This window comes from Eulemur rufifrons, chromosome 6 (genome assembly GCF_041146395.1).
Source record: "Eulemur rufifrons isolate Redbay chromosome 6, OSU_ERuf_1, whole genome shotgun sequence".
Taxonomy (NCBI): Eukaryota; Metazoa; Chordata; class Mammalia; order Primates; family Lemuridae; genus Eulemur; species Eulemur rufifrons.
The window spans coordinates 97,347,014-97,360,537 of record NC_090988.1 but is presented as its reverse complement, the minus strand read 5'-3'; the positions used below and the strand labels follow the sequence as shown (position 1 = coordinate 97,360,537).

The 13,524-nt window shown below is 45.1% G+C and overlaps 2 protein-coding genes across 2 annotated transcripts in view; both read right to left on the bottom strand.

The window, feature by feature from the left end:
- Positions 1-10: 10 nt before the first annotated feature.
- GPHA2 (glycoprotein hormone subunit alpha 2) lies at positions 11-4,778 on the bottom strand. The gene is made up of 5 exons (XM_069471624.1): positions 4,767-4,778; positions 1,329-1,579; positions 873-975; positions 508-692; positions 11-409 (listed from the first exon to the last, which is right to left on the bottom strand). Exons 3-5 carry the CDS (start codon positions 973-975, stop codon positions 308-310), a joined length of 390 nt encoding a protein of 129 aa, XP_069327725.1. The 5' UTR covers positions 1,329-1,579; positions 4,767-4,778; the 3' UTR covers positions 11-307.
- MAJIN (membrane anchored junction protein) overlaps positions 3,869-13,524 on the bottom strand; it is a 30,557-nt gene continuing 20,901 nt past the window's right edge. Inside the window, exons 4-11 of the mRNA XM_069471623.1 lie at positions 12,829-12,904; positions 12,523-12,648; positions 11,660-11,691; positions 11,247-11,338; positions 9,593-9,656; positions 5,701-5,773; positions 4,767-4,875; positions 3,869-4,141 (exon numbers count right to left, since the gene is read on the bottom strand). Coding sequence (XP_069327724.1) covers positions 4,096-4,141; positions 4,767-4,875; positions 5,701-5,773; positions 9,593-9,656; positions 11,247-11,338; positions 11,660-11,691; positions 12,523-12,648; positions 12,829-12,904 — 618 coding nt within the window. The 3' untranslated portion in view covers positions 3,869-4,095. The remainder of the gene's footprint in view (positions 4,142-4,766; positions 4,876-5,700; positions 5,774-9,592; positions 9,657-11,246; positions 11,339-11,659; positions 11,692-12,522; positions 12,649-12,828; positions 12,905-13,524) is intronic.

The window sequence follows — 13,524 nt, the reverse complement described above, 5'->3', positions numbered from 1 at the left end:
AGAAAGAAACTCAAGAACTGCTTGCTTTATTTAGGGGTAGTGGCAAAGAGGAAAGTGAAATGATGAAAGAATGGTTAGAAGGGCCAGGAAGAGGCAGGGAAAAGGCAGAATCTTCCCTCTTCCCAGAAGGTGACAATCACAAAATCTTAAAAGGGTCAGAGCTGGAGAAACCCCTTCATTTAAGAAAATCCCATAGCAAGTAACCAGCAGAGTTGGAACTCCCCCCAGTTTTAAATCCCAGACCCAGGTTTTTCCCACCAGAACATCAAGCCCTGCGACCCAGGGGGGAAGGAGGGAAGAGGGTGGGCTAGTAGCGTGAGAGGCGACACATGTCACACTGGCAGGCCCTGGCCGTGAAGATCTCGAGCTCCTCCCTCCGGTTCCCCACACACTGCAGCTGCACCTTCACCTGTGGGAGAGGGGATTCCACGTTCCAGTGCCCTTTCTCAGGGCCATCTTGATCCCCCTCTCCTTTGCCTTCCCCCACCAGACCTGGGCCCTCCTCACCTTCTTCAGGCTGCTGATGGTGCAGCACTGAGAGACGGAGGTGATGTTGTGTCGGTAGCCACTGGCCACCAGCACAGAGTACCGGGAAGGGAAGGCACTGGACTCACAGTGGCCCACGCAGGCCTGTGCCACGTGGGAGCCCTGGCAGGTGCCTTGGCGGTCACTTCGCACTGTCACGTTGAAGGCTAGAAGGAGATGGGCGAGTGGTAGACAGTGGCTCTGCAAAGGCTTGCCCCAGCTCCTCTTGTCTGTGCCTCCGTGTGGGTCTATCTAGAAGCTGCCTGCCCCACGGTCTGGTCTATCAGCTCTTTGCTCCCACCCAGAACTTCCACTCCTCCTATCTCTCTGGTCCCAGAGTTACTCACGGTGCATGTGGCAGCCTGGGATGGCTGTCTCCTGACCCCAGCTTTCAGTGATTGCCAGGACTAGCAGGCAGAGGAGCAGGGTTTGGGGGGACGACATAGGCATCTGCAACACAGTGGGTAGATTCTGTGTGGGTGTGCAGGTGGGAGGGGGAATTCTTTAAATACTGCATGCCTCCAGGTGAGTGAGCCAGGGCTTAGTCTTTCTGACAGGTGAGGTGTATCTGAGTGTGTATGTGTGTGTGTCTGCCTGTGTCACTCTAGATGGATGTGTGTGTGAGCAGCTGTCTCCAGGTGGGACCTGTGTGTCAGCCCTCTGTGCGGTGATTCTCCCTGGAATTCCCCTCACCATCTGGCACACAAACATCTTCCTCCCTCCATCTGCCCCGTCTTGGCCTGCAGGGCCCTGTCCACATCCCCAGGCCCTCCCCAGAGCTCCTCCTGCCTCCGGGAGCTCACCACTTCCAAGGCCCAGGAGCAGAGTGGCTTGCAGTCTCCCTGTGCCTCCAGCTGGTCTCCAGACTGGTGCCGGCTCTCCAAGCTTTTATATTTGCCAGCAGTTTTGGAGCCACGCCCTCTTGGAGATCTGCTTTCAGGCCTGCCTCCCAGTCTGAAGCCTCAGCACAATCCCACCTGGGAGATCCTGCTCTTTGAGGCGTGGTCCTCAGAGAGTAGCTTCTGCTGCTTTCTGCTTCTCTCTGTCCATAAAGCTGCCGGCAGTCCAGGGTCGGGGAAGGGAGATGTGAAGAAAAGCCAGGAGTGGGTGGAGTATGCAGTGTGTGTGCACTAAAGGACAGGGGTCGGGACTGCTGGCCAAAGTGTGGCCACTGGGTTCTCTTCTTTGCTGTGTGACCTTGGGGAGGACACTTCCCTATTCAGGGCCTCGCCAACCCAACCTTAAAACCACTAAATTCAGCCCTGCCTGTGTTTTTTACTGACTGCAGAGGAAAAGGATTGGGGAAGAAGCGTCTTGTGGACGAGGGAAATTACACTGGGGTTGGGGGTCTCCTGAGGTGTGTTTGGTGGCAGAGCCAGGAAGGTTGGGGGTTACTAAGTGTGTCTCAGAACTTCACTCCCACAGTGTCAAGTAGTTGACTTCTCATCTTGTGGGTCAGCTCTAGAGTGGGGTTCTAAGCTGGACGGTCCTCCTAGTCTGGAATAACAGCGACCTGACGCCTTCCTGCAAGCCTGAAGCTGTCAACCCCAGCAAATCTGATGGTTTAGTCCAGCTCTGGTTTTGTAGGTTAGGCAACTAAGACTTAGAGAAGGAAAGTTTCTTAGTAAATGTCCCGCAGCCAGTTAATGTCAGGACTGGTTTAGAACCCAAATCTCTGGCCAGGTGTAGTTGGTGGCTCACACCTATAATCCTAGCACTTTGGGAGGCTAAGGTGGAAGGATTGCTTGAGGCCAGGAGTTCAAGACCAGCCTGATCAAGAGCGAGACCCTCTACAAAAAATAGAAAAATTAGCCCGGCATTGTCATCTGTGCCTGTAGTCCCAGCTACTCGGGAGGCTGGCAGGAGGACTGTTTGAACCCAGCAGTTTGAAGTTGCAGTGAGCTATTATGACACCACTGTACTCCAGGCCAGGTGACAGAGTGAGACTCTGCCTCAAAACAAAACAAAACAAAACAAAAAAATAGGACCCAAATCTCCTACCATCCATCCATGGTACTAAATTATACTTGGGGCAAGAATGTGACAAGTTGGAAAAAGACCCCTGGTCAGCAGTAGCCAGAGAGGTTGGGCAGGGTAGAGATCAGAAGGAAGCTGTGGTGATTCTGGACAGCTCCCCCCAGGGCCACTGCCTCACTGATCTGTTTAGAAAGAGCAGGGCCAGTCACACAGACTTCTAGAGCTAGAAGGCACTTTATAGCTCATCAAATCCTACCCTCTCCATCTCCAGATGAGGAAATAAGAACGTGAGAGGAAAGCGGCTTTCCCAAAGCTTCATTGTAAGCTACTCAGAGCCAGGATGAGCACTCAGATCTCCAGATTTTGGAGTTGTGCCTTTCAGCAGCTTTGTAAAGCAGGCCATGTTTGGGACAGTTAGAGCGAAGGCTGTACACAGTTTGAGAGGAATTGGTGTTACCAATGTTGCTAAGTCTCAAATCCCCACACCTCACAGTTTCCCCTCCAGTCCCTCCTCCCCTCAGGCCCTGGGTCCTCATTTGCTGGGGCACTGTAGCAGTCCACCTCTTTTCTTCTCCCCACCAACGGCTAAGGCAGTGAATTAAGGGGACTCAGCGGGACCTCCGCAGTCCAGCCCCCACTTTCCCAGTCATTGGGGGAACACTCTGGCATGTGACAGATAATCAGCTCTGTTTAACGCCTTTGCGTGATAAGGGCTGATTACCTCAGGACATAGCCCATTCTAATGCTGGACATTTTCAACAGTTAAAAAGTGATTCCTATGTCCTGAGCTAAAATAGGTTTCCCTAAATTCCTATTGATTATTTTGGTCCTCTGAAGCTACACAAGTCTAAACTATCTGTCAGCTCAGATCAGCTCTTCAGCTGAAGACACAGCTCGGGTGCGCAAGCCTTCTCCAGGGGCCCTAACCTGAACTGACTTCCAGTTAATCTAATAAACTAAGCTGTGTTACTATCAAAGAACCAGAGGGATAGGTAGGTGGGAAGCATTTTACCTATGGAGAGGCTACATTTTGGGGCCAAAGTGGGTGAATTGAGGAAGAGATTTCTGTTGGGTCAGCAGGGCTCAGGACAGTGAGTCTTGCAAAACCCCACTCCCTAACCCCTGGCACTGAAGTTTAAGATTTGAGGTCAGGTACAGACTCACCCACCCAAAGTGATCCAGTAAACGGTAACCAGGTAGACATAGAGGAAGTCTCATGCATTGTTTCTCTGTATCTTGAGGGAAGAGTTTGTTCTCTCTTACTCTCTCTACTTCACTAAATTCAATCAATAACTCTTCATAAATAATTTATTGTCATTAGAATCCTAAGTGCTAGAGACAAAAGACCTAAACTGGCCCTCAGGGCCAGAGCATTTTAGAAAGTTCCATTCTTTTCTTAATGTTTTAAATAGGAAAAAAATTCAGTTATAAAGGGGCAGAGGACAGGACAAACCCACAAGAGGACTCAGTTTGGTGCCCTCATTCCCCATGGCTGAAGTGTCATAAGGAAACGATAGAGTTGGAGGAAGAATGGCTCGGGAGGAATCACTGCAAGAGATGATCCTCCTTCCGCGGCTGCATTTGGAAGGCTCACTATTGGCTGCTCTTCCTGAAGAAATATCGGAACGGGCAGAGAGAGCTGCAGGAATGAGAGCAGAGTAGTCTGAGACTCTACAAGGTCTCCTTCCCTTCTTCCCCATTCCCATTAGTGCTTCATTAGCTAGGGCATTTTTGCTCTGGGGAACCACTGAATGGAAATTTAAGTCTGGAACAGCATTTGAAAAGGTATCCAAATTAGATTATACTCAGGAAGAGGAAATAAAAAGAATTGCAATAGGGTGGCTGAGCTCTAGACACATAGAGGGACTTGCTATCTTCTGAAAAAAAGACTCTGAAGACACAAAGCTAGATTCAGAGGGGAGAATGGAAATATTTTAGTAACCAAATCATCTGAATGACCCAAATAAAATAAGAATAGTCTCTGTTTATGCAATGTTTACAGAACCAGGCCCTTGCTGGGCATGCCAGGGTGGGGATGAACTGTATAAAAATGAATATGACACAGTCTAAATTCACAATGAGGGCTTTTGTTCTCAATCTCATTTCCATCATCTATCCTGGAGATCAATGAGAAATCTCTGCAAGTAATCTGCTTTCTTCTCTATTCTAATTACTGTGAAAGATTCAATGAGGCAAACTCTGGAAATAGAATGTCACTCTGGAGCTGGATCTCAGTTTGATGGCAGGAGAGAAGTTTGTCTTACCTTAGAAACCCAAAGAAGCCACTGGTTCCTAGTTCTTTAGGTGGAGGTGGACTGCTCTGCTGCAATGGTGGGACAATTGGCCCTGCCAGGCTGTCCCCCAACTTCGAATCTGTAAGGAAAACACTCAGGCAGGAAAAAGTGTTAGTCCATAGGCTGCTTTTGTGTGAGTAGGAGAAGGCAGGACACCCAGCATGAGATAAGGGCAGCCTTATACCAAGATTTCTTTAAATCCGGGTGAATTGTTTCTTGTGACCTTCCCAATTTCATCTCAGCTAAGTAAGATGCTATTTTGGTCTCGGAGTGTTCACTCAGGCTCCTGAGATATTTACACAGCTCAAGTCCCAGCTACCCACCATGGCTGATATGCCTTCACATGGAATGACAACTTGAAGAACTCACTTGCTTCCATATCCCCTGCTTCTGTGATAACTGCAGTTCCCACTGAGTCCTCATGCTGGGTAAAAGATCAGCAAGGTAGAAGGGTAATGCCTTGACTTGCATTCCCAGCCCTGCAGAGCATCCATCTGTACCTTCAATGTTAATGCTAATGCCCCAAGAGAAGAGAAGAGACAGCTTCCCAGAGACTGTTCTCCAACAGTACAGAAAAGGGAAGCACATCCCTCCAAACTTTTCTATAAAACTTATCACCCCAGTTGGAAATGTTTTGGAATCACGGGAGCATCAACTTCACCATAAGAAGCAAAGGACAGGCATGCATTGCCTCCTTTCACTCTTTTTGGGAGGTGGGGGGGCTTCTATTACTGTAGGACAGGCCCCTGGACCAGAAGGTGGCCAACAAGCACCTCCATGGGAGCAAGGCACATTACTCTGAGTGTGCCCAGACTCAGAGCTCTGTGCTGTTCTGCTCATCAGAGAATTAAACAGGACAAGGTGATTATTAAAGGAGAATAAATATGAATTTCTCAGAACCTACCCTCTTCTTGGACATCAGTGATATCAGAATCCAGGGTCTCTTGCCATTCTTGCTGGGTTTTGCTTTCCCTGTTCTGATTAAAAGAGGACCAAGGAAAGTCTTAAACTTTATTCCTACACAGCTTGGTGATCTGAATGCTATTTGCTGGTGAACTGATTTTATATCAGCACTGGGGCCTGGCTTCTGACTGCCCAGACAGGTTTTTGTTCTTTTTTTTCTGTCTTTAGGACTGTCCTTTTTTCATTTCTGCTTCCTAATCACTGTCCCTCTAAAATCATGAGATTTAAGGGCCAAGAACAAACCAAGCTGAGTTTAACTTACCATGTTACTGAGTGCCTACTATTGCCAAGGACAGAATATTGAGGTTTCAGAAATCAGGAGGACCTTAAATTTATCTTGGAGATATGCATAATCTGTGAGGTAAAATTGACATGCAAATTAAGTATTAGAGGCAGTGTGATAAGACTTACCCCATGAGTCTATATGGAGTGCTGTGGTTACTGAGGACATGAATGGAGTGGGCAGTAGTTAGTCAAGGAAGGCTTCATGGGGAAGTGACATTTGAATGGGGCCTTGATGGATGACTGGGATTTTGTCATAATGGGGGTGAGGAGATGGTCAATGAGAGCAGGACATTCCACACAGAGACATGATGTACAAGGGCACAGTGCCATTAAAGAGTAAATACAATTAGCATGGCTAGAGCCAGGCGCAGGAGAAACATAACTATGGCATTAGCAGTCAGCACAATACAATGCAATCTTATTATTTCTCCATGTGCTACTGCTTTATAGAAATTCCTTTGTACTTTGAAGAGGACATTCTACAAGCTGGTTCCAGGCCCACAACATTTCCCAGTAAATACTGACAGTCAGAACCATAGTTCATATATTTTCTTTGGGAATCTCTGCCAACTGTCCACTCTCCTCACCCAGTCAGAACATACAGGCCTGATTATGTAGCAGTGCTGGAGTTCCTTGAGCTGTTTTGCTGATGAAAAATTCTATAGCAAGGGGCTGTGGCCTGGCAAGGTGGGTTCTGGGAGGCAGAGGCATGACAAGCCCCTAGAAAAGTTAGGACCAGCCCCCATCCTAAGAGTAAGCTTCAGGTTAGAAAGGCAGATATTTCTGAGATGAGCTTCTTCGCAAACCTCTCAAATCCCAGACCAGATAGGCAGCTACCTTAGTCATATTCCTATAAAAGCAAAAGGGAACTCTGAGGAGGAAAAAGACCATTCTTGGCTTTTCTAGACAGAGTGGAGATGGAATTTAGAGGGCCCAGCTCTGGTTTCTGGCTTGGGGCAATGATTCTTATACACTTAATGAAACTATGGTTGTGGGCTTAAATCCTGCTGCCCAGAGTGGCCCTAATGAAAGCATCTATTAAGGTTGGTAGCAGGGATCAGAGGGCAAAGGCCCTATGGCAGAGGTATAGCCTACCCCTGAAGCAGGGGAGATTCCCTTTACAAGATAGGATGGCCTTTGTGGCTTTCCTCTAATCTTGAGAGAGGTTTTCTCAGGCAAAAGTCGTAAGAGAAGAAAAACATTATAGCTGGAATTAAGACTGAGGGTACCATCTGGGACATCCATCAGGGCATAATGTCCTTGAAAACCTGATGTAAGATTGTCCTTTGTATGTTCAGGGCCAGATCAGTTCAAGCAGAAGTGGCAAAACAAAAACAAACAAAAAAGAAGCTATATGCAGTCTATTTCACTTTTGGGCCATTCATCTGCTCTCCCCTTTTAAAAAATTTTTTGTTTGTTTTAGAGACAGGGTCTCACTCTGTCACCCAGGATGGAGTGCAGTGGCACCATCATAGCTCACTGCAGCCTCAAACTCCTGGGCTCATCTCCATTTTTTACCTTTCTGAAGTCCAGACCTTTAGGTCTGGGACCTGCAGTAACAAACAAGGTCTGCCCTTCCTTCCCATTCTCCCCGAAACACAACTTATGAAACAGAAAAGTGTTGTATTCTTCTAAGCTTTCCCCAACAGGCTCCCAATGTGTTCAAACATGCATCATCCACACTGACTACGATCTTACACCCTAACTCCCCACAAAGGGAGGAAGAAAATATTAAGCATTGGACCATAGAAGCAAATTCAATTTTTCCAGATCAAGTGACTTACACTGAGAGTCACTATGATCACTTTAATTTGGGAGAAATTCTCTCTCTGAGAACAGGGTATACAATGGAGACTGTCTTTGGGCTTTGAGTCAAAATCAATAAACATGTTCCTTTTACTCAGAGTCTTTTTCTAAACCCAGAATCAGGTTGAAAAGGTAATTATGTTGAGTAAGAAGCTGTGGGTACTGTTCTTGAGGGAGATGATGTGTCAAACTAAGAATAGGAAGGTACAAAGGGTAGAGAGTGAGGGAAATGTTCCTTTAATAGTAATTATCTTCGTTGTATAAAGTGTCTTTGTTCCCCGGAGCTTCATGTACTTCTCACGTACTTTCTCATTTCTTCTTACCTCTCTAAAGGATGGAAGGTATAGAAGGAAGTGACTATTTGCCTAGAATCACTCAGTGGGCCAGTAAACCCTGGCACAACTGGGGCCGTGTACTCTGCCCCTGCCCACAGAGGTAGAGGTCTAAATCCCCAAGGATGCATTCCTCTCCCAACTAAATTATAAACTCCTGGAAAAAAGAAACCAGGTGTTACATATGTTTATATGTGCCCCAGCACCCAACACAATGCCTTGCAAATAGGAGACAGAATAATAGTTTGGAAATGAAAATAACTTCATTCCTCTACTTAAAAATGTTTTAGGAAATTTTTGTGATCTTGAAGGTAGCCTCAAGGCCATTCATGATCCAGCCCATGCTAACCTCTCCAATAACGTTTCTCAGCACTGTGCTCTAAGCTCCAGGTGCACTGGCTTGCAGTCACCAAAAGCACCATACTCTTCCGTTTTGGCCTGAGCTCTTTAAGCTACTCTGAGCTACTCTGGGAACCCTTTCCTCATGGCCATTTTGTGTTCCCTTCGTACCCTGTGCTTCCTTCTACCCCTGCACATAGCACATCTGTCAGTAATTGTCTGCCTAGCTTTACACTGAGTATGTTTATGGGACAGCATGATATTCCCGGTACTTGGCACATAGTAGACACTCAATAAAAAGTTGTTGAATGTTATGTATGTGTAAATGTTTGCTTGATAACTGATCATGTTATGGGTTCTGGGAAGGTGAAGGAGATGAGTTGTTTGTGTTTGGATATTTAGAGTCAGAGCTACTTTGGAGACACAGAGAAGTAAGAAAAAAGGAAGATCTATAAGGCATGTATAACAGCTAACAGCTATTCAAAGAAGGGAGAAAAGAAAAAGGGCACTATTTTACAGACTACTATGGAAAAGAAGTGCTGAAAAGGAGTAGCAGATAAATGAGTATCTAAATGGGGAATAGATATATCCATAAATGAAATACTATCAGAGGACAGCCCATTACTGCTGTAGACCTTTCCTCTTATCAGTTACCAGTTCTGATACATGTCTAGCTCACCTGTAAAAACTTGACATTCCTAGACTCAGGCCCCAGTGTAGATGAAGGCAAAATTTTTCTAAAGAGAAAATTCTGTACTGGATCCCACCTCAATTCAGTACAGACCTATTTTCTTATTTCAACTACAGAGTATGAGAAGCAGCTTTTCAGGCTGAGAATAGAGGACCTTTTAACAAAAAGACTCATCGATGTGTATATTATACAGCCACTTTTGGGATGGGTTGTGGCAAGGGCGGAATAGTTGAATGTTGTTCTACAGATAGTGAAACCTGAGAATGAGTTCAGTCAATTCAATCTGCACTAAGGACCAAGATGTGCTGGTAACAGGAATCCTGACTTGTAACAGAGTAGGAACAGCCAAGCACCTCCAAAGCCTCCATTTTGGTGCTTACCCTCCTGGTTTCCATAGCGGGCTTCTTTGTGCTGGGGCCTTGGCTGGAAGTCTCCATCTTGGCCCTGAGTTTGAGAGAAAAAGCCCAGGAAATGTTACTGGCAGAGGCAATATTACTACATTCAAGCAAATGTGGTCCAAATGAATATTTCATCAGGTTAGCTATTTTTATACCATTCCTGGCCGGCAGGATAAATTGTGTGGCCAAATTTTCTTTGGGTGCTGCTTTAATTCTCAGTAGAATCCCAACTTGAGACACTGGGGTTTGAGAAAGGAAAAACTTGATTGACAGCAGGTAACAGATTTTGAAATACTTGATTGTGCATTGAAACCCAGAGAAAGAAAAGATCTGAGGCCTCTTCTCCACAGAAAATTCAGTCAAATGGAACAGAGCAAAGCTTCACACCTTGGAGTACTCTCACCTTTCACCTGGCTTGGAAAGGAGTTCCCCAACCATTCACCTACATGTGCATCTGGAGGGCCTGGGGTCAGCTTCCTGTGGTCTACCCTTGCTGCTCCTGTATGTATAGGGGCCCAGAGAGTCCCAGGAAAAGAACAGCTGTTCTCTGTGAAGCTTGGGTGAAAGCACCTTGGGCTGGGGAGCAAACCACACCTTGGATTATTCCAGCAGCCCTCTCTAGGATGCTAATAACAATGACTGAATTGTCTTACTGACTCATTTTATCCCTGACAGAGAATCAAAAGAAGAACATAAGTAGCCTCCACAATAGCAGCTTCAACATGTTAGGAATGTGCTCAATATTCTCCCTAATATCACAGTGCCTCACCTAATAATTGATACATACCCTCTTGCAAACATTTATATTTTAGCCTGGACTGGACTGCCTCTTAAGATTCCAAAAGCTTACTGCTCACTGGGTAAAATAGAATCACATTCTATTTGTTCTTACTCTTTCAAGGGTTTCCCTGTGTTTTTATATAATATTCTGAGACATCATAAGTCTCGTGCCTTCTCGTAGCCCTATCTTAGTAAGTACTAATTGAATGTTTTGATTCAATTGTTTGATTATATTGAATACAATTGTCTGATTGTATTTCCTCTCAGCCTTCATCTTTTTTTTTTTTTTTTTTTTTTTTTTTTGAGACAGAGTCTCGCTCTGTTGCCCGGTCTAGAGTGCCGTGGCATCACCCTAGCTCACAGCAACCTCAAACTCCCGGGCTCAAGCAATCCTTCTGCCTCAGCCTCCCAAGTAGCTGGGACTACAGGCATGCGCCACCATGCCCGGCTAATTTTTTTCTCTACATATTTTTAGCTGTCCAGATCATTTCTTTTCTATTTTTAGTAGAGACGGGGTCTCGTTCTTGCTCAGGCTGGTCTCGAACTCCTGACCTCGAGTGATCCTCCTGCCTCGGCCTCCCAGAGTGCTAGGATTACAGGCGTGAGCCACCGCGCACAGCCTTAGCCTTCATCTTGATGAATAGAACAATCCTACTTTGCTGAGAAAGGGACTATTTTCAAATTATATTGCAAATATCAATTTGCTTCCTTTCCTCAGTCCAACTATTGGCATAGGCAGGTACTGATTAAGCCCCCAAAAAGCAAGTGACTTGCCCAAGGATGGGATCAACTGGCAGCAATAGGTAGCAAAGTCTAACTAGGACGCAGGAGTTAGCCTCTCTCCCACACCACTGACCTGTGCAGCCTCGGCCCACTGGGGGAGCTGGGCTCTTCCATGCATTTTCGTTTCTTCATCATGGCTCCTACTGCTTTCTTCTCAGCTAGGACCTTTAAAGAGGAACCAGACGTCTGTGACTCCTCCTTTTCTAGAGTTGCCCACAGTTCATGAGGACACAGTGAAGACAACCCCCATCTTTAAGCTGCCAAAGGCAACTTTTAACACCAGCTTTGCAAGTAGGTATGGACATTCTGCTACAGACATGGTCTCAGAAATCTAGCCAAGGGGGAAAATATGGTCTTATGTTTACAATTCTGACGAGACCTAGGCAGCAACTGAGGGGCAAAGTAAGAAGAGACAAGATCAGGACTTTTTGGACAATAGGAGGCAATAAAGGCAATTTCCATTTTGTACAGAAAAGGCAAACTTACCAACCCCAGAGGACTGTCATTTATCGGCTTCCCTACAATAGGAAATTTGAATGTCATAATTGATGAAAACTATGTTTTACCTGGATTTCTGGCTACTATTTATTTTTTGGAACTGGCCCTAGACAAAACCTCCCCATCTGCCCTTCTCCCTTCTGCCTGGTACCACTTTCTCTAGAAATAGCGTCTTCAAACTCTCTTCCTTCCTGTTTCAGAATGATTGTCATTTATAAGCTGAAAAGGGTTTGATTCACATTACAATGATATGCCACTTAAAAAGGGATGATCCTTACTACAAAAAAAAAAAAAAAAAAAAGGGAACTTTAGGCAACAGTGACAAATGAATTAGATATTTTGAGGCAAGACCTTTTCAAATCAAACTGGCAGTTGTTTACTTGTCCTTCAATGAATAAAAGTAGTCATGGCCATTAGAGATTCAAAATTGGGAGATAACCTTAAGACACTTCTAAGGTGAAAGCCACCGAATACTCTAAAATGGAAGGAAGTGTTTACATAAAGGTCTCTTTCACTGAGTGATTACTCTAAGTCAGATTTTATACTTTCCATCTACTAGTGTTTATATATTTATTTAATCCTTTTAAAAACTCAATGAGATAGGTACTAATATTATTCTTTGCCATTTCACAAAGGCGGCACAGAAAGATTCAGTAATTTATTTAACTTTACACAGCAATTAAGTGGCAAAGCCACCAAGATTTGAACCCCGCAGTCTGGCTTGAAGCACATGCTCCTGACCTCTGCAGTGTGCAGGTGGAGCCCAATCTGGTGGCCCATTTGGCCATATTCAGCTGGTAGTGCTAACCCATTTTCTTCCCTACCACCCACACTCACATCATTCTACTTACCAGGTGACAGGTTTTCATGAAACCATTTCATCTCCACATATAGAGTGAAAACAAATGGGTAGGGGATCAAGACGATTTCCCCATGTTTGAATTTCAGGTGGGAAACTCTCTCCCATTTGCTTTTATCTGGGAAATGGTGCTAAGGAGTGAGGAAAGATGCCAGTATGCATCCCTGAGTACTATATTAGGTATAAGACTCCCTCTCCTTTCCCTGAGCTATCCTCCAAACTGCCTATGGTTTTGCTCCTTCCATTTGAATCTACAATGTGTGTTGTAGCTCATTTCCAGCCAGGAAAGAAAGGATACAGGGAAATACAATGAAGTGTTCTGTAGCAAAGGGCTGCAGATTGTCCAAGTTTCCCAAGACCACGCGGATAGAATCCTGAAAAAAATATTTGAAATGACTTTAATACTGTTGAGTCTCAGCCAACCTTTCTGTTTATATTTGTCACTTCTCATCACATACTCCTATGTTCTATCAAAATTGAACTATTTGCTGTTCCCTGAACGTGATTTCTGCTTCTCCATTTCTATGCTTTTGCATAATCTGTTCCCTCTGCCTGAAATGCCCCTTTCATCCATCAGCACATGTCCAAATCCTACCTGTCCTTTAAGGTACAATTCAAAAGCATCTCCTGGGGCGGGGGGGGAAGGGCAATATACGTAAACCAAACTTTTGTACCCCCACAATATGCTGAAATAATTTTAAAAAAAAAGCATCTCCTGCAGAAAGCTTTCACTGGCTTACCAAGTTGTAATTAACTGTTAGCCTCAAACTTCACGGTAGCTAGCCTAGAACCTTTACTACATTCCACATATGTTTTATATTCCTTACTGGGAGATCTACTTGTAGTAGAATATACACCTGATTTATATTAGCATCCCTTCTATGGTGTCTGCCATAGTGGATGATGGGTAACAGGTCCTCAATAAATGTATAGTGAATGAATGAATAATGCTGGTAATTACTGATATACAGTTATTTTGCTTTTGCTTAAGTTA